The sequence below is a fragment of the Sardina pilchardus genome, chromosome 2 (assembly GCF_963854185.1).
Source record: "Sardina pilchardus chromosome 2, fSarPil1.1, whole genome shotgun sequence".
Taxonomy (NCBI): Eukaryota; Metazoa; Chordata; class Actinopteri; order Clupeiformes; family Clupeidae; genus Sardina; species Sardina pilchardus.
The window spans coordinates 13,192,768-13,213,090 of NC_084995.1; the positions used below are offsets into that span (position 1 = coordinate 13,192,768).

General features: G+C 44.6%; 2 protein-coding genes across 5 annotated transcripts; both read right to left on the reverse strand.

Moving 5' to 3' along the window:
* Window positions 1-2,350: 2,350 nt before the first annotated feature.
* On the reverse strand, window positions 2,351-8,361 carry LOC134063672 (adipose secreted signaling protein). 4 transcript variants are annotated; one of them, XM_062519326.1, is made up of 6 exons: window positions 8,113-8,361; window positions 6,789-6,879; window positions 6,001-6,155; window positions 4,832-4,982; window positions 3,559-3,684; window positions 2,351-3,008 (listed from the first exon to the last, which is right to left on the reverse strand). In XM_062519326.1, the coding sequence occupies exons 2-6, from the start codon at window positions 6,835-6,837 to the stop codon at window positions 2,911-2,913; spliced, it is 579 nt and encodes a 192-aa protein (XP_062375310.1). In that variant the 5' UTR covers window positions 6,838-6,879; window positions 8,113-8,361; the 3' UTR covers window positions 2,351-2,910. The 4 variants fall into 4 exon arrangements, with proteins under 4 accessions (XP_062375310.1, XP_062375317.1, XP_062375325.1 ...); XM_062519333.1 differs by having other exon boundaries at window positions 8,203-8,360; XM_062519341.1 differs by having other exon boundaries at window positions 6,001-6,137; window positions 8,113-8,359.
* A 544-nt stretch (window positions 8,362-8,905) lies between these two features.
* btr01 (bloodthirsty-related gene family, member 1) lies at window positions 8,906-14,995 on the reverse strand. The gene is made up of 8 exons (XM_062519362.1): window positions 14,870-14,995; window positions 12,438-13,123; window positions 12,035-12,130; window positions 11,186-11,419; window positions 10,545-10,695; window positions 10,197-10,250; window positions 10,064-10,090; window positions 8,906-9,961 (listed from the first exon to the last, which is right to left on the reverse strand). Exons 2-8 carry the CDS (start codon window positions 13,098-13,100, stop codon window positions 9,420-9,422), a joined length of 1,767 nt encoding a protein of 588 aa, XP_062375346.1. The 5' UTR covers window positions 13,101-13,123; window positions 14,870-14,995; the 3' UTR covers window positions 8,906-9,419.
* Window positions 14,996-20,323: the final 5,328 nt, after the last annotated feature.

A 20,323-nucleotide genomic window follows, 5' to 3' on the forward strand; every position in this document is an offset into this window, starting at 1 on the left:
CAAGGAGTGTGTCAGTCTCGACTCTTCTTAATTCTCCAGAGTAGCTTACAGATGCCTTTACTCAGGTCTGGTCCCAAGGTTTGCTACCATGAGAAAACATCATACATCATCCAAAGAACTACTAAACACAAACATTAGCCTATGAAATCGCAGAGAGGAAACACTTGCTGTGGTGTGCCAAAGGCAAAGTGAGAGGAAAGTCCTAGGAAATTGTATAGCATTGGTTTCGATTCACCTAAAATGCAGGGTCTGTGTTATATGGTCATCATGATAGGTCTATGCCAAAGTTTTGAAGTCCATGGACAGCGGACTTTAGACTAAAGAACCTCCTGTAAGCCTATGTTTTTTTTATTATTAGGCTATGAAAAGTACAGTAGTATACTTTAACATATATGTGTTCGGTTACAAATATTTTCATTTAAAGAAATACTGCAAGAAAGATCATTTTTTTCTTGTCACAAATACAAAAATAAATCTGTACAATTTGGAGACTCTCTCTCCTGAAGCAAATAATATCTAGAATGCTGTTGAAAAAATACCTATAACTAGATGTAGCCTACTGCATAGCGGTACAAAATATGACCGCCGCTCAGTTCTGTACATCCTCTCCTGCTTGTCACACTTGTCAATTTGTCTCCATCTCCTCATCCCCTATCTTGCCATTTGTGTGCGCGCGCACGCCGGCCTGCCTGCCCGCCTGTGCGTGCCTGTGTGTGTGCGTGCTGCCTATATGTGTAACACCATCACTCTGACTTGGCAAAAAGAAACTTCTGAATCCAACACAGATTCTATGCAACAAAGGGAAAGCATGGGTAAAGGCAAGGGAGAGGCAACAGATACAGAGCAAGCCCGAAAAGAAGCTACCGCACAAAAAAACAAACCCCAAAAAATGCAAACCCCAACTGCTAATATTCTCAAGTGACTTTTCAAAAACACAAGCCCAAAGTCACTTATAACAAGTGCACTTGGCAACACTGGAACCAAGTCAAGGAATGAATTGTGTGTGTTGCAGGAAGACATTGCGACAAACTATGTCACGTCAATACTATACTAAATGAGGTCTAAATGAAGGATCAATATTCTGCTACCTTTACTGAATTTAGAATCATTTATCGGCTGTTCTAATGGCCAATACCGATAATGTGTGTGTGTGTGTGTGTGTGTGTGTGTGTGTGTGTGTGTGTGTGTGTGTGTGTGTGTGTGTGTGTGTGTGTGTGTGTGTGTGTGTGTGTGTGTGTGTTTATGTGTTTGTTTGTGTGTGTGTGTGTGTGTGTGTGTGTGTGTGCGTGTCTGTGGATGTAGATGTGTGCATATATTTGTAATAAATACTCTCTTGGAACTTGTGGCATCCTCAACAAGTGTTTTCGTTTTAAGCTTCACCTTCACAGTTAACAGGGTTTTCCCCGCAATTGAGAAAAAAACAAAGGTTTGAAAGTAAACAGGTCCTCTGCCAAATCCTGAGCTTTTTTGTGGGATACCCGACATAACATTTCGTGGTCAAGTTTAAGGTTTCTTTCCATAATGAAATATGTCAATGGCCGATAAACTGCACAACGATGATTCTTAAATACAATACTAACTCATATGATAATCACTCTCAAGCCAGAACAACTGATAGACTAAATTCATAAGATAGGCTATTATTTACATTTCGATGTTTCAAAACATCACAAATCTTTTAAGACTAATATCTCACCTTGTCACAGATGCCGGCAATATTTTCTAATCCTCAGTTATGACGACAGTCCTGTAATGAGTGTGTGAGTCTACTCTTTATTCTCCAGAGTAGCTTACAGAAGCCTTTACTCGAGTCCGCTCTATTAGAAGTCCTAGTTCACAAAAATTTGAAAACATCCACAAAGCTATGAAATCCAAACATTACATCAAACCGTACAGAGGGCTACACAAAGCAAGAGTGTACTGTCCTTGGAAACTGTGGCAGCATTGTGGTTTCGATTCATGTGACCATCTGCTGTATTGTTATATGGTCACTTGATTCCGGGGATGGGTGGGTGGGTCTCGCCTGAAGCTTCTGCTCAAAGAAGAATGAATGACCTTTAGACCAAGTTATCTTTTTTCTTTTCTTTTTTTATAGTGTCGGTTGCCACATTTTATGGATTGAGCTTGACCATTAAGGCCTAGGCCTACTTGGTGAAACGAAACAATTAAGAACATTGGATTTGTAAGACTGAAACCCTAGAAGAACCTTTGACTATTACTGTAGGTTAGTCAGTGACACACCACCTTCCAGTATTAGCAGATCACCTGTACCTGAACCTTCTTTAAGAAACTGGGTTATAAAAGATAAGTACACACACACACACACACACAAGCCTCTCTGAGCAGTTAGTTTGGTCTGATTTTATTTGGTCTTCCATGGTAAATAACACAACTGATATTATCTGAGCAAACTGTAAAGAGAATATCTCTAGTGGTATCCAAAGGCCAAAGGATTAGGAGATTCACAATGGAAATGCAGTGGTCCAAATGCAGTGGATCAAATACTATTATGAGTATTGAGTAATATAGTTAAGGGTTGTTTTTGAATAAAGAGTGTTTTTGACTCATATATGGGAAGCATAGCAAAGCATTGTGTTCTGTTGGCATAGTGCTCACTGCTCAGTGGACAGATGGGAGAAGGTCAGCATACACTGGCAAAGAAAGTGGAGAAGGGAGGGTAGCAAGCATTCATAGCAGTATTTGATATTACTGTAAATTTGTGGCTATTGTGCATGAAAATACTGACCAGAGGGTATCTATTAAGCTCTGTTCTGTAAGTATTTAAGTCCTTCATAGAGATATGCTATTGCTGTTCAGTAAAGCTGATATGTACAGTATATTTGAGCTGTAGTCCAGACTGCAGTGTGTGTTGATGTGACTCGGCTATTGCTGATAACTTGGCTTCTGCGGTCAAATCTTCTTCCGGTCGGTCTGTTTTGAGTTGGCCTCCTTCTCTGGTCCTATGCATCGAACCCCCTCCATCAACTGTGGCGTTCCATGGTGACGGTCTAAGGCAGAACAAGAATGACATCATTCCACAGCACTACATATTCAGAGGATGACACTACTCCTATATCGCCACCAGGGGGCTCTGTGGGATCACTTTCCCGGCTAGACCGGTGCTTTCCCTCTCGCTCTCTCTGGATGACTTGGGCGGTGCAGGGAAGAAGCTGCACTGCTCATCTGAGAGATATGGATGTCTTCCAAATCAGAGGATTAAAGGAAAGGCCTCGTGGCATACCACTAAAGGCAGAACTATCCTAATTCCCAACAGCCCTAAATTCTGCTGCAGTTTTATAAGAGGAGTATCACTTTGCGTGTGAGAGAGAGAGAAAAAGAGAGAAACTCTCTCTTTATCACTCTCTGTGTGTCTGTGTGTGTGTGTGCTTATGTGAGTCTTTCTCTCTCTCTCTCTCTATCTTTGTCTGTGAGAGTGTGTGTGTGTGTGTGTGAGAGAGAGAGAGAGAGAAATAGACGCACACACGGAGAAAGAGAGAGTGAAATATGAGTGTGTACTGTATGTGTGATTGTGTAAGTGGCCGTATGTAGGTGACTCACCCATGACTCTGGCCTGAAGTTTGACCCGCACGCTGCCGTCCCTTCTGCTGCGGTTGACCAGCGTCAACTCCTCCTGCAGCACCCCCTCCTGCTGGGTGCTGTACTCACACACAACTTTCATTCCACCTGTATTACACACACACACACACGTACACACACACACACACACGCGCACGCACGCACGCACGCACGCACGCACGCACGCACGCACGCGCGCACGCACGCACGCACGCACGCACGCACGCACGCATGCACGCACACACACACACACACACACACACACACACACATACACACACACCCACACACACACACACACACACACACACACACACACATACACACAGACACTCTAATATCCATAGTCACAGAAAGACTGGCACAGAATTTCTTATTCATTTATAATTTATCACATGGATCTATATTTAACAGCATATTGTCAAACTGCAGTAAATCAAAGTGTAATAGAAGGTTAAATATTCTCATCAATAAAATATCTGGAAACATAGGTAGGTGTCAGTGGTTGGGTTCACTTGTGACACAGCACAACTCATAGCTCTACCACTGGGATAACTTTTGACTGCAGAAATAGAAGAGTACAAAACAATAACAAAAATACACTGCCAAAGTCTCCTACTCTTGGGAGGGATCAATAAACTCTCCACGTCTGTAGTAGCCTACTCTAGGGATAGATCGATAAGGTGCTGAAATAGGAAACTGGAGGAGTCTGGAGAATCACTTCTCCACGTCTCCTCACAGGAATGATTCTTACAGACATCATGTGTGGTTATTCTGAGGAAGGACTAGCTCACACACTGTGGAAATGTACACAGCAAGCACATATGTGTGTATGTGTAGCATTCTGAAGTGTTTCAGTAACACATATCGGTCATTATGAACATTATGAAGAATTGCAAAATAGACGTGAAAAGACAATATTAAACTATGATTTATACTGACGATGTGGGTCCAACCAAGGAAGATATCCAAATTCAGCAGGACTTAAACACATTCACTGATTCTCCAAACAGAATCAGAAAATATAATAATTTTAATATGAAGTTAAAAATGTCTCACTATAATAATCGTAACATAAAGTCAATGATGTCATGTCGCACTAGAATTTTGTCATTACGGCGATAATGACGCACTAGCAACCTTTAGTGTGTGAAGGAGAAATGCCCGCTGACGCATTTCAGCCGGTGCCCATCTAACTGAGGGCATATGCTGGGCCATAGATAGCGTAGTGAAGCTGGTGCCAGCTGGCCCGTACCTTCTTGGCGAGGGGTGATGCGGGTGGCGCGGAGGCGAGGCTTGGCCGAGGTGCGGAGGGCCGGGGACAGCGTGGCATCTTTGGCCATTGATGGGACTTGAGGGAGGTTGAAGGCGATTTCATAGCGGTGCTGGCTTCTCAGGAATCCCACCTGAACAGAGAGTGACAGGAGGCTGAGACTGGGTAACTCGTTCATAGTGGAGAGATTGTTTGTATAACCTCAACTTTTCACAGAGTGTGACTTTCAGAAGTTTTGAACTTTCCTATTCCTTTTCTAAAAGCTCTTGTGGGTGGGTATATAGATTGTACAATAGACCTCTGAAGATGGCCTACAAAATGTACCCACCTGAACAGAGAACAGAGAACAGAGAGTGATGGAGACTGAGTCCGAGTAACTCGTTGATGTCATGGTGGGATTTTTTTGTCTAACCTCAAATTTTATTTCTGGCCCTCAGCAGAGGGTGAGGGTGCATGAGATGCAGTAGCCTTGAGTTAATCTCATAGAGTGTGCACAATTTCATAGGATTCATTACAGTAATATTGTGCTAACAGACTTGCAAATGGTGTTTAATCAAGTAAATTTGATACACAGGGTGTGACTCAGAAGTTTTGAACTTTGGACTTTCCATTCCTTTTCTAAAAACTCTTGTGGATGGGTATAAAGATCGCACAATAGACCTCTGAAGTTTGTCTACAAAAAGTACCCAAAGCAGCCACCTTTGCCCATACATTTTTTCCTATGAGAAAATATCATAAGGATTTTTTATAATCACAACTGTTATACTCTGGACGAAACACATTTGAAATGCAGACGTTTTGACCTGTCATCTGCCTTCAAGTGGGTTTTGTGATCTTCAATAGTGATGGCAAACTTTGATTTTTGCTACCTCAGAGCTAACTTGCAGTACAACTTGCAATAGTTAGCTTCGATTAACACCCGGAAAAGACAGCAGCTTTGGGTAGGCTTACTTTTTGTAGACAAATGTCAGAGATCCATTGTTGCATAGAACAATGCTAAATTATTTTGTATACTTCCTCATAGCTAACGTGTCTAAGGCTACGAACAGCAGCTAAAAATAGCCCACAATACAAGCCCATTGATAGGGGTTATAGTGTACTGTGCTGTGGTGATCCTCACTCACTGGAAATCCCAGAGGCCACATACTCACCTTCACAAGGTAAGTCCCGTCAGATTCTGGGGTGGCACTGATGACGCGGTCAGGCCGGGTCTCGTCCGAACACTCAGGTCCCGTGCTGGCATCCTCCTGATCAGTGAAATGCACCCCACCGCCCTTTGAAGTAGAGCCTTGAGAGGAGAAGAAGTCTGTGTTTAAGCAGACAAGGCCAGAGGTATGTGTTCAACTGCAGGGCGTCTCCTTGATGGGGTTTCCCAGGATAAAGATAAAAGGTAAATATTTTTTTTTGCTGAACCCAAATAATCTTCTGCAATCCAGGCTAACCAAGCCTTTAATGTTTACATCATTATGCCACAGAGCTGATATATAGTCCAGCAATCATTCAAAAATGCATTAGACACAGTCGGCACATGTACCTTCAACCTCATCACTCAATGTTCTGTCGTGATTGACCTGCGCTTAATGGGATGAATTTACTTTATGTTCCAACTGATATGAGACACATGAGAAATCAGCAAACATGTAGTGTGTGTGTGTGTGTGTGTGTGTGTGTGTGTGTGTAGTTAGTGTGCGCTCAAAGTGAAACACTGACAGAACAACTGTCAAAGAGATTTTTTCCTGCCATAGTTTGTAGCTTTAATCAGGAATATTTCTAAGCTGTTACACAATAAAATGGCTTTTGGTAAAAAGCAATAGTGGCTTGGATTATGGATTTAAAACCGATGTACTCCATTGAATCAAGATAACACTATGACAAACAAAAACACAAACAGCACATAAATTAAACAGGTAACACACAGAAATACCAGCGGTGCACACACCTTTCCTCTCTGTTGCCATGTCAGCACTGGGAAGGGAATAATCAGCCATGTCAATGCGATCTCATTTCTGATGGCTTGAACCCCAAGTGACCTGAAAGGGAAATCATTTATAGACAGGATAGAATAAAGCATGGCCTGGCCCAGCAACAGACCAGATTTCATCCTTCCAGCAGGCACTACTTTTTGTACCACACTGCCATAAAACGGACTGAGAGCACCATATGGTAATTATTACGAACGGATGACCCTGCGTGGATGGGCAATTTGCAAAGGTTACAAAGGTGGTTTCCCTTCCCTTTAGGCGATGTGCATGTTAAAAGATAAAACATTAGGCTATATGATATGCACGCAACGTAAGAATAGTACAGTAGTACACAGAGTGGTAAGGTGAGGATATAAAATCCTCATTCCAGATGCGGGTAGCCTACGGTTGTGAAGACTGAAGAGTGAAACCCAATATACGCACTTTAATCTCACCGCAGTTTTATCCAATGTCATTATGTCCTGTCCAGCTGTGTGTGTATTCCAGTGAGGCAGACAATGACTGGATTCAATCAAAACTAAAGAGGCTTAGGCTACACGAACTACTGCAGGACTAGCGGAAACCTATAAGAAATGTTCGTTTTTTAGAATGTAAGGTGGCGAACGAAGTATCCGAAAGGGAAATACTAAGAGGGTTATGTAACACCAAAGAAGCTTGGAAATGAAATGTGTTGGCTGCCTATCGATGGATGGTCAGGTTAAACATGTCCAAACGGGACAGACTGAGGATACCGCCACCGAGTCTATTTTTGGAGTGGAATGCGAAAAGCCACATCCGACCATAATAACTGCGTCAATTAATGTAACAATTATACGATGAGCAACTCCACCGGGAAATTCATACTGATAATTCGAGAATAATTCTGCTGTAGTGAAAGGTTATAGTAGGCTAGTAGTTTTCAATGGCGAGATCAGAGGCAGTAACGGGACAAGAAGTGAACATGAGTGGAATAAACATCACAGATAAATAGTTCTATGGTAAATTAAAAAGTCGTACCTCATAGCCAGTGTTATTGTTGTTCGGTCATTTCAAGTAAGATATTTAAGTAGGCTAGTCCTACAGTACGTGAGGAAATAATCCAACTATTCCTTACAGCTATTTTGAAGTAGCCTAGCAGGCACATAAACGCAATCGTAGTTTAACATTACATTACATTACATTACATGCAGACCCCCCCCCCCCCCCCCCCCCCACACACACACACACACACACATACACACACACTCTCAAACACAGATAAACACAGACAAGCATAGCCCTCACACGCCCAAATCAATCTACCTGATAGAGCATCAAGGTGCACCTGTTCCAGAACGCAATCGGCCACCCTCACAAAAAAATACGCATTGCCTTACTCCTCAGCCTACTCACCATTAAGATGATCTGATCAAGTCTAGTTAGTCAATCACCCGTCCCATTCGCTAGGTAATGTTGCAGACTGACCATACGATGCACAGAGCTAGGACTGACGCGATTCATCGGTCACTGTGTTAAGCCTCAGTCATTGGCTGCGGATGGTCCCGACAGAGGGGAGAGAGCTTTCCCGTATCTTAGAGGCAGAATTGAATTCCGAAATGTAGCGCTCTCTGCTGTCGAGTCTTCATCATCCCCACAGATAACTCTACCTCCCTCTAAAATGCAAAGGACATTGGGGACAATAATGTAATTATACTCATACTTAGCCATATTCTACAGCATTGTAGGCTACTATTCATCCTGCACTTATTGTTACCACTCTTATAATGTTATAATGTTACACTGCACATAATTGTACTGCAGGCCTACATACACGGTTCATATACATGTTGTTCATAAATTGTTCATGCATATTCATATTCTGTGAGGTTATTGCACATATGTATTTATATTACTGTAGCCTACACTATTCCACCTTCTTAATTGTACACTATTGTCTACACTGAACTATACAGTATATATTATACCACCTACCCAAACTTTGTATCACTGTGCATCTTTTTTGCACTTCTGGTAGGCTAGTCATTAGATTATTAAAAAGAAATATACAAAACCGTGCCTAATATGAAGGAAAATTATTATGAGTGAATATGTGTTCATACAGTAGTTTTATTTTGTGATTTGTTTTTACAATTATAGTTAAGTGTTGTCTAGATAGGTGTAATATAGAAAACATATACAGCTAATGGATCCTGTGCATTGTGTAGGCCTATTTACAAATCAATATTTCGAACAACTAAAGAGTGTGATATGCACATTTACTGTAATTGTACAAGCAATCCATTCAAATACTATCAATTTGTAAAGAGCTTTCTGTACACATAGTAAAGCGATGTTAGTGGCATGACTTTTATTGCCAAGACTTGAATTAGTCATAAGGAAGGGGAAATAGAATTCAAGTGTCTGTTGTTTGCCTCTCGCTTTAAAAGAGCAGCCTTTGAGGATCTGAATTATTTTGGCTTGACTTTACCTCACTGATACAGAGCAGAGCTGAGGTTCACATCTGAGGTTTTATTCTTTCCATGTAGTCCAAACTATACAGAAACACTAGGCGAATATTCTAAAGTCTTAAAGTTATACAGTGTCTGTAGCATCGATATGTCCCATTGCCCTTACTCTTGTGAGATGGGACAGATGACCAGTGGTGACTCATTTTTGCCCGACTTGTTGGTACAGGGGCTAAAGAAAGGGTGGATGACCGAAGCGAGGGTGTCCTTGAAGGTGTAGATGAGCTGTTTGGATCCCGCATCGTAGAAAGAGACCTGCCCGCTGTCCATGTCCACGAAGATCCCAATCCTCTGGGGCTTGCTGGGCACGTCCAGTGGCGTGGAGGGGTCAGTGCGGAAGGCATAGTCGTGTTTGTTGCGCAGGCTGAGGAACCAGAAGCCGTGCGCCGGGCTGACGGTGATCTTGCCCTTGCGGTTGATGGAGTGGCTGGCTATGCCCAGGTCCCAGTCCGTCTTGCCCCCCACGTGCACCTCCCAGTAGTGGCGGCCGGACGAGAACGCCTGCTCGGCCAGGACGCAGACGACGCGGTCAAAGCGCTGCGGAGAGTCCGGCACCGGCTGGTAGTGGTCACTGCAGTGGACGTGCTTGTGGTCGGCGGAGAGGACTAGCCTCGGGTGAGCGGTGGCGGGGTCAAGGGTCACGTTTTCTGGAGCGGAATGATGACAGAATGGACAGTTTAGTCAGAGGGCGACAGCGGAGGCAGGGTGCGTGGCATGTATTTCTGTGTCATTCTAGTAGAGCGTCTTACCTGCATAATCCTGTACACTCTGCTGTCCTGAAACACAAGTTTCACATCAGTTAAGAGCAGATATATTTTCTTACAAGCTACGGTGGTTGCAATTAAATTGGCTGTCTGGGTAGAAGATGCAACATGAACTTACTTGGCTGATACGAGGGGAGTGATGTTTCTGTTTGTGAATGCAAACCTGCAGTGACTAAAAATATGAGGTAAAACCTGAGTTATTATTCAGTAATATTTAATTTATGGCACTGACCACACCAAAGAAATATTTAGTACAATAAAAAAAGGAATTAATTAAAATGTGAGAATGCAGAATTTGAATGAATCAATACAAATGACGAGATACAGTATGTGTTTATGTGCATGATGTTGCCTGACATGTCAGAATGCCACAGTGCTGTGTGTGTACTGTACTGTACTGTATGTGCCAGTAAGATGGCACTGAGCATGTGTGCATGAATATTTGATGAAGGCAAGCTGCTCTCACAGATCTCCGGCAGCTTCCGCAGCTCCTGCTGAAGGCGCTCCACCAAGTGAGTGACGCCACGCAGCACCGCCCCGGCCGTGGGGTCAGGGGTCAACGACACCTGCGCCCACTCGCGCGTCACAGGACTCTGCGTTACGAGCGATGGGAAGGTCTGCAGGGAACAGAATGTTCCAGAAGGGGAGGGTTAAGCAAAGAGTGGGTATAGGGTATGGGAGAGGGAGCGGAGTGGATCAACCCCGCGTGGGGAGATATGGTGTGCACTCAGCTGGGCAGTGATCAAACATTTATGTCAACCTTTTCACGGGACACCCGGAAATAGACATGAACAGCACTCAAGCAAGGCTGTTCAGCTCCACACAAATGGCTTTAATCTCAGTTTCTCCTCACAAGAAAAGGCGAAAGCCTGAACCATGAGACATGGCCTCGTATGATCTCATCATCATCACTGAACCTTGAAATAAGCCTGTACAGTATGTGAGTTACATATAACCAGATTGTCACTGGAATACAATTATATTAACATACAAGCAACAGCACTTTTTTTTTATCATAAATCCAAGCATGATTTGTTTTCACAAACCAACAAAGGCAGATGATGGACACCGGACAGTTTTGAAGATGTCCGCTCTGCCAGAGCTGACCTTGAGAAAGAAGACGTGATCGTTGGACTCGGCGAGCTGTGCGATGGCAGCGCTCCTTCTCCTCAGCTCGTCCGTCTCCTGCCCCAGGTCGCCCAGGAGCGCCTGTGCCCGCAGCTCGGCGGCCAGCCGCCCCTGCTCCACCACCTCCAGCAGCTGAGCCTGGCTGGCCTCGACGGTGGTCACCAGGGACGTGAACATGCTGGCGCTGCCCTGGACCTCGTGGTCAGCTTTGGCCTGCGAGGGGACAGGGACAGGGACAGGGACAGGGCCACAGGCAGCAATGTGAATATCGTAACTTACAGACGTGGAGGTAAGGGGAGAGGGGGAACGGTAACATGGTACAGACATGCAGGGGGGCAGACATGGGACACTGTGACAGAGGGTTGGAGAGAGAGGGAGAGAGAGAGAGAGTTTGCAATGAATCACTGATCTAGAAACTGTGTGAATCCCCACCACACAAACTGACGCAGCAAAGTTTGCGAAACACTTTGTGTCACTGCCAAACATTTTGGCCACGACTGTAGAGGTGGAATAGCAGAAAAATAGCTCACAACGGAAACTATTCATATAGCAAGGTAGGAAGTTATTGGATATAAAAGTCTGTATATGATGAGAGAGGGGGAAGCGATAAAAATAGGCTAAAGATAATGACCGTCCTATACCAGTAAGATTGATGCGTGATGTGATTTTGCGTTGACGGGCAATGTTATTTTCATCAGGAGCTGACGTGAGTTGTGAAAGTGACCTATGGCCATGCAGCTATGCTAGCTACCAGGATTAATGTGGCAGAGCGTAGTTGTGCAGTTAATTGGAGTGTAGTTCGACTCAAGACATGAGCAACAGGCCTACCTGAATATCAGCCAAGGCGGACCTGATCTCCTCGGCCTTCTTCTCCCTCAGCTTGATCATATCGTTTAGCTCCACCTCCGCAATGCCCATGTGAGCCTGACAGGAGAAAAAACATTGATCTAAAAAAGCCCAAATGCAAACCTCGTTGTCTATTTCTAAAAACACCTCTGCTATCACAACACTGGTAATGCCATCTTATGCTATATGCAGGCCTATATACAGTATATGTCATAATATGGTTTCATGTTCCATGAACGTACACACACACACACACACACACACACACACACTCACAGATACACGGACACACACACAGGGAAGGAGAGAAAGAGCATACACACACACACACACACACACACACATACACACAGACAGATACAGAGACACACAACCAGTTCCAGACCTTCTTAATGGCCCATTCCCTCTTGGCAGGCACCACTGAGTGTCCATAGTGCTCCTTCTCTATGCAGGCAGCGCAGACGCACACCTGCTCGTTACGACAGAAGAGCTCCAGGCCGAGCCTGTGCACAGGGCACGGGGGCGCGTCCGAGGAGGGGTCGCCCCCAAGACTGCCCATCGTGAAGCGCCGCGCGAGCCCCGCGGGCGGTGGAGAATGAGCCTCGTAGGGCGGCGGAGGCTGCTGGCCGCTGTGAGTGGACAGCGGCCTCTGGAACCGGCTCTTCATCTCGCTGATCAACTCGTTGGGCAGCTCTTTGTGCGGCCGCATGGCGGCCGAGGTGGCGTTGGCAGCTGCTGAGCCCGAGATGACCCCTACCACGGTGACGCCGGCGGCGGACGCAGAGTCGGTGGCCTCGGCCATGCGCTTGAACTGCTCGGTGATCTCCTTGAGCGTGTGGTTGACGTGCAGGTCGGGCCGCCGGCGGAAGCTCTCCTTGCACAGGGGACACTGCCAGACCTTCTGCTTGTTCTTGCCGTCCCAGTAGGAGGAGATGCAGGCCAGGCAGAAGCTGTGGCCGCACGGCGTGGACACGGGGTTGGAGAACATGTCCAGGCAGATGGAGCAGGAGAACTGCTCCTCAGACAGGAACGTGGCGGGAAGCTCCATACCTGTGATGTCCCACACGGGGTCTGGAAGAGAGGATCACTTTTAGATTTCTATTCAGGGATCTTGTATAGACCTAAACATAATGCACACCTGAGGTGCTGACCTGTGGGATAAACATACAATTAAGAAGAGACATTATCTAATGAAATATACATTTGGAGCCAGAGTGTGCAACATTTTGTTCTTATTTTCATGCTAATGGTCTTCGCAGATGCTTTTGGCCAAAGGTGTGCACTAAAATACCACACAATAAGCAGAATTAGAAATGAACAGTTTATAGTAGTCATATAGTCTGCATTCAACAACAGCTAATCGTTTTAATAACAAAATCCATAAACATATACAAACTGACGGAGAATTAATTTTAGTCACTTTGAAGGCCATGGGTCAAGGAACCCACAAGCCATTATCCATTGGGATAATAACATGACTGAATAGGTAAACGTACACAGCTGAATTTCACCTTAAGAAACTAAAAATAAGTGTCTTAAAATAGCATCTCATCAATCAATAGGCCTGATCACATGAATCATGCTGAGCACGTTTTGGAGTTAAGTTACATTAGACCAAAGAGATTGATTAGAGAGTCAGATTACAAGCAGAACACACTGATGTAATTTAAGAATGTCCTGTTATCTCTCGCACACACACACACACACACACAAACACACACAGACACCCACCCACACACACACACACACACACACAACAATGAACTTGTACGGGAGGGTGCAGCAGGTGAAAGGCTAACTGTTGTGGGTAGAAGATAATGGTTATGTTTCCGCACTCTTCAACTGTTCATCTTGAGTGGTGGAATGAGGCAGGACCAGCCACTCCAAGGCTCCCAGAGTTACACCACCAGGAAGCCTGCTTGGCAAGTTTGGCCATAGTGAGCCACACCTCTCCTCAGAAATGTTGACAAAATCAAACCAGTGGAGTCCAAAGTTGGGGAAATAGATGTACTACACATTCCAGTAAATCTTTGATATACAGGTATGGGCTTTTCGGCACCCACTGTCGACTTCAAGGTAATACTACCTGGAATGCATTAGGGTTAGGCCAGGTTTAGGGTTAAGGTTAAGGTTAGGGTTAGGGTTAGGCAAGGTCTAGGGTTAAGGTTAAGGTGCCTTAAGGTGCCTTGAAGTCGATGGTGACAGCGCAGCCTTGAAGTCAATAGTGGCAGCCCGGCCTTGAAGTCGATGGTGGAGCGGAGGGACAAAAGACCATCAAATGAAATCTTTGGTATACTTAGTCCAGTGTCAAACAAGTCAACAAAACTACTGATAGATATGAATCAGCCTTTCACTTCCTTATTGACACTCAGGGGCAGGTTGGGAAAGAGAGTGGAGGAGAGCATATTAATGCAACACTATCAAGATATCAGCAACCGGATTCATCAACAATGAATTCCTCATAATTCTTATGTTAGATACAGAGAACACCTCATAGGTCATCACGCCCTCGTTTCAATCCATAGCTTACACTAAAACAATATTCCATGCTACAGAAGCTATATATGCTGTGAGAATGTATAATAACAAGTAACAATATTAACAAGTATACATTTAAGAATATCCACAAGTAACATTTTTCTCTTCCTCTCTCACTCTCTACCTCACAGATCGACACTGACACACAAACACAGACAAAAGCAGACACGTGCACCCACACATATTCAGATGCACGCATACACACACGCAAAGACCAAAATAGCAGCCACAGAGGAAATGACAGGTTCAACATCAGAGTTGATTAGTGTGTTTTCTTACCTGTGACTGAGTCTTTCCAAAAATGAACACCTGTTTCCTGTCGGGTTTTTAGTCTTCCACTGCCTTCACAGGCTTCCCTTCTCTCTCACTAAGTTCAGCTCTGTATGAGGTGCATGCAGGAAGAACAGACTGAATTTAGAGGGCAGGCGTGTCTACATACTTCTGCATCACAAAACACACACACACACACACACACACACACACACACACACACACACACACACACACACACTAATCAGACCGGTTTTACAAGTATGCTTGAAGTACCCAGTCTTTTATCTCATTAGGCAGATTATATTAGCCCATTTTCTTTAAGTGTAGGTTCAAGGCAGCAACAATAAACAACGACAACAGAACTAAAAAACTCAAATAAATCAATACTGGACAGTTGGTTTACAAGTTTTTGTGGGTCCAGTGCCTAGGGGCCCCCAGGACTCCGGTCCGGTGCCTGCAGGGGTGTCCACACAGGGGCCCCCTCAGTTCAGGTCTGGCCTGGGGTAATTTCCCAGTCAAGATTACAGTAAACCATACGCTTTATCACGTGCATTTCAGATAGTCAAAAATGAGGCCCTTGAATGAAAAATGAGGTGTTATAGACCCAACACCTTGTGTTTAACATAGACTAGATGTGCTGCAGAGGACTACAATATATGACCACCGCCCAGTCCTGCACATTCTCTCTGCAAAAATAAATCATGTCAATTTGTCTCCACCTCCTACTCCACCCTAGCCTAGAAATCTAGACGCACCCTAGCGTCCAAAAATATTTTTGCCTGGCGGGATGGACTAGGGTCACACCGTTAAGGCCAAGCCTGTGTTCGACACCAGGCCAGCCTGTCCAATCAGAACGCTCTATCTGTGTACAGAGTCCTTGAGCCCGCCTTAGCACGGTGACGACAGAGCTGAGCAGAGCTATTGACGCCAAGGGGCTTGACCATGTGTCCTCGTTCGACGAGTTGGGTGTGAGAAGAGTTAGACTTGGGCTTTTCTTTGAAGGTTGAGCAGAAAGAAGCACTCAAGTCATTCGTTCTAAAGAAGGATGTATTTGCCGTTTTGCCGAGCGGATACGATTGGTCACAAGTGCTGGCCTATTACGTGCAGAGTAGTTTGAAAGACACCGGTTCATCCCACCCACAGGCTTCAGCTCTGTGAATGGTCCGACTCCACACTATACATTTCTGTATAGTTTGACTTGCCAGGCTAACTCCATACCCTATTCTTGCAACTTTTATGCATGTAAATGAGTGTGTGCATGCATGTGTGAGTGTTTGTGTGCATGTTTCTGTGTGTCTGTGTATATGTGCCTGTGTGTGTGTGTATGTTTATGTGCTTGTGTGTGTGTGTGTGTGCGGGCATGCTTGTGCGCGTGTGTGTTTGTGTATGTGCCTATGTGTGTGTGTGCGTCTTTGTGTGTGTGTGTGTGTGTGTGTGTGTGTGGCATTCCTGTGTGTGTGTGTGTGTGTGTGTGTGTGTGTGTGTGCAACCCTTTGCTCAACACCACCATCTGCAGGCTGATTGGTGTACAGACACTAAATGTACACATACATTAATTTATTGTGTGGCCCCCCCCATGAACAGAATTCACAGAAGACTGTGTCCGCTCTATACCCTCCTTTCGGGGGTCCAGTCCGCCCTGGGGGACAGGACAGATCAAAGTGAAAGTCAACATTACCGTGTCATCCTGGCTACATGCCCACCAAGTTTTCTGCCGATTGGTATTTCAGTGTCCTGGGAATCATTGACACAAAATTATTGAAAAAAAAAATCATTTTCAATAACTGTGAATAGAGCACGATGGTGTTAAACAATCATCAGTATTCCATATGAATGTTCACATTCCTCATGAAGCCAGCGTGCTCTTCTTCAACATCCTCCTCAGTGTCTCTGTCTCGGCGGATTTTCCACTGTGATTTGATGATATGATACATAAATCACTATTACATCATTTCAAAGGCAAACCTTTCAGACCTCAGTGATGGAATTTGCAATTGGGTGGGTCAACTGAGTATCACCTGTTGTTGTATTTGTAGGTATTACTGTAATGACACTGAAAGATGCTTGCTTCGTAATGGCTAACTATTCATCTCCATGGTCTAGAAATAAAGCAAATGTCTATTTAATGTCATGATGTCAATATATGAGTTATCATTGTTCTCAACGACAAAATACAGTCCTGCCCAGATGCAATAGAGATACTTTGACTGAATGGAAAATCTGTTAATTTACATACTGTAATTTCATGTGTGTGCTTGTGTGTGTGTGTGTGTGAGTGTGTGTGTGAGTGTGTGTGTGTGTGTGTGTTGGGGCGGGGATGGGGGGGGTGGGGGGGGGGTATAAGGCCCCGTACACACGTAGCCGGGTATCTGCTTAAACGAAGGTTTAAGTCTACGTCGCGACCTGTCATCCACATGACAACGCATATAAACGAATGTTTAAAAAAACTCCGGGCAAAGTGAAGATCTGCGAATTCTCTGTTTATAAATTGACGTGTAGCCAGAGATAACCGGAGATCTGCGGTTTAGAACGTCAGAATATGCGCCAAAACAACAACAAATCTGCTCGTCAAACGTGCGACCTTTGTTCACTGCAGAAGCATGGATCTGAGTGCCTTGACAACAGAGATGTTTGGTTATGTGTGGAAGGTTTTTTTTCCAAACACGAGGTAATGTGGATAAAATTATTTTATAAATAGGGGGGGGGGGGGGGGTACATAGTTAGCAGCAGATTTGATATGCACTGGATATTCGTCTTCAGAAGGCACTTTTGTTCATTCTTGTGTATAAGTGCGTGTGTGTGTGTGTGTCTTTGTGTGTGTGCTTGTGTGTCTGTGGCATTCCTGTGTGTGTGTGTGTGTGTGCGCGCGTGTGTGTGTGTGTGTGTGTGTGTGTGTGTGTGCAACCCTTTCCTCAACACCACCATCTGCAGGCTGATTGGTACAGACACTAAATGTACACTACATTAATTTATTGTGTGGCCCCCCATGAACAGAATTCACAGAAAACTGTCTCGTCACATTTTCCACTGTGAGTTTAAATGATACATACATCACTATTACATAATTTCAAATTCAGATTGTTCCACCATCAAGGGATCACAGATGAGAAAGGTCTGGATTGCCGTGAGTGGGTGTGGCAGGGCCAGATGATGTTCCTCGGACAAGCGCAGCGCTTCAGCATGAGGTACAGTAGGTGGGTCCAGACCCAGCAATCGCTATGCAAGCATCAGTGACTTGAATTTGATGTACTTGAACTTGATGTTGATTGAAAGCCGGGCGTACTGCAGCATTCTGGATTGCAGTTGAGAAATGTCACATACTGTATTATATAACATTAACAGAGAATGGCAAGAGAAAGTCAAAAGTTTTGTACAAGGTACATACTCCCCCTGTTGCAACACACACACACACACACACACACACACACACACACACACACACACACACACACACACACACACATTTCTAGTTGTAGTATGTCTATTAACAAAGTTCCTAAGTAAACAAGTCCTCTGACGTTTCCTCTAACTATCAAGGTTTTGCATGTTTAGGCACGTGCTGACTGGACTTTGGCAAAGCACCTGCTGAACGGCATCATCCCGGCCCTGTAGATATAGATGAGGGGCTGAAGAAACCCAGCCAGAACAATAAATAGTGTGCTGATGGAGATGCCCAGGGTGCCATTGATTGCATCTTTATTCGCTTGTAATATGATGAAGGTGAGCGCCATTGGGAGGAGCTGCACCACCAATGTCAGGCAGCTGATCAGTATCACCTGAGCGGCCCTCTGTTTAGCTGCCTGCCTCCCCCCCTCCTCCCTCTGTCGTCCAGTTTCTCTGGGTCTGTCCGCTGGTCCGGGCCGCTTCAGAGCCCAGATGACAGACACACCGCAGAACACATCCACAGTGAGCACAAACAGGAATACAGACCCGTACATTGCGAAAGGGTAGAAAGACAACATAAACACGTTGCAAAGGCAAATCCCCAGACCGAGCAGCCAGACCACAGCTGACAAGGACACTCTGTACCTCAACGGTTTCCATCTCAAGAAGAGCATCGGGTGGAGCACCGCCAAGTACCGCTCCACGCACACACACATCTGGAACAGGGGTCGTCCTGACAACAAGAGGCCATCAAAGAAAGCCTTAGCACTAATCAGCTGATGTAAACAGGGCATCATCATATGCACCACATAGAGGACTGCAGAAAGACAGTAGATGATTTCGGCCACGGCCTGGTTCAGGAAGAAGATGTCTGACGACTCACAAGTCCCGGTCCTAAAGAGAATGAGCCAGATTACAATACCATGGACTGGGGGTCCCAGGATGAGACAGACGAACTGACTGCATGTATAGAGAATGAGATCTCGTGCGTCAAGCGGTAGGGGTGAGGCTGTGGTGCAGTTCATTGTCCTTGCCTAGGTGGGCTGATGGGTAAACAAGAACAACATGAAATCAAAAAAGACTTTAGGTCCGCATTTGAACGATGGGCAACGTGCAAAGTCTTTAAGTCTAACTAAATCTAATTTAATAATCAACGTGCTAATTCAATTCCACAGACAGGACCTTAACCACAAACACTTATGACTCAGATCAATGCTCCCACATGCCATACGACTATACGGCTATAGCTTAGACACAACTGCAGTTTGCACTGCACTTTGGGCTCTTCAAATGGACACAACGCCTTAGACTTAGTTATTAAACCCACAGAGATAACTGGGAACTGGAAAACAACATTACCAATCCCCACTTATAAATGTACACATTTCTCATGACACCAACCTGGAAATTGACACTGTTCTTCTAGATCGTCCTCCACTGACTCTGCCTGCCTCATCTCATCTCGTCAGGTTTTCCACTTTAGCTTAATCACCATCACATCATTTCAAAGGCAAATCTTTCAGACCTCAGTGATGGAATTTGCAATTGGGTGGGTCAACTGAAAAAAAATATTGGCAAATGTGTGAATGAAACTGAACAACGTTAGTCAAGCATAACGTTGCTGTGCATGATTCAAGATTCAAAAGACCTCCCTGCCCATATATCCAGTCCAACATCCAGTAGTCTATGTTTGACACACATACAGTCATGTGTAACTTTACACTATTACAATTCATATGACACAGAAAAAGTGTCAATGTCATTGAAAATGTAGTGAGAGTTTACACATGACATTATGATGTCTGTTATGTTTTCCCACCATTCATTTGCTTTGCCAAAAAAAGAGAAAATAAAAATGCAAATGTGCAAAAGTCATGCTATGCTTGATGATCTCTCAAACAAATAAAAACATACCAAACCAGACCAAATGATGACAATGGTCTGGTTTGTTGTGTCTTTGAAGCACGGCCCTCCTTATGCAGCATATGGATTGATATTACGATCACTCCAAAAACAGAGAGTGCATTCGATGCATAGGAGACATTGCAGTGCAGATACAGATCAGTGGTGTGTAAT

Excerpts from the sequence above, each read along its gene's own strand:
- btr01 (XM_062519362.1), bottom strand. The coding sequence starts at position 13,100 with ATGGAGCTTCCCGCCACGTTCCTGTCTGAGGAGCAGTTCTCCTGCTCC. Across the intron at positions 11,420-12,034 it reads CCGCCTTGGCTGATATTCAG|GCCAAAGCTGACCACGAGGT; the intron begins GTAGGCCTGTTG and ends GTCCCCTCGCAG. Across the intron at positions 10,251-10,544 it reads GCGGAAGCTGCCGGAGATCT|TCACTGCAGGTTTGCATTCA; the intron begins GTGAGAGCAGCT and ends TCATATTTTTAG.
- LOC134063672 (XM_062519326.1), bottom strand. The coding sequence starts at position 6,837 with ATGGCTGATTATTCCCTTCCCAGTGCTGACATGGCAACAGAGAGGAAA. Across the intron at positions 6,156-6,788 it reads CATGGCAACAGAGAGGAAAG|ACTTCTTCTCCTCTCAAGGC; the intron begins GTGTGTGCACCG and ends GCTTAAACACAG. Across the intron at positions 4,983-6,000 it reads ACGGGACTTACCTTGTGAAG|GTGGGATTCCTGAGAAGCCA; the intron begins GTGAGTATGTGG and ends CTCTCTGTTCAG.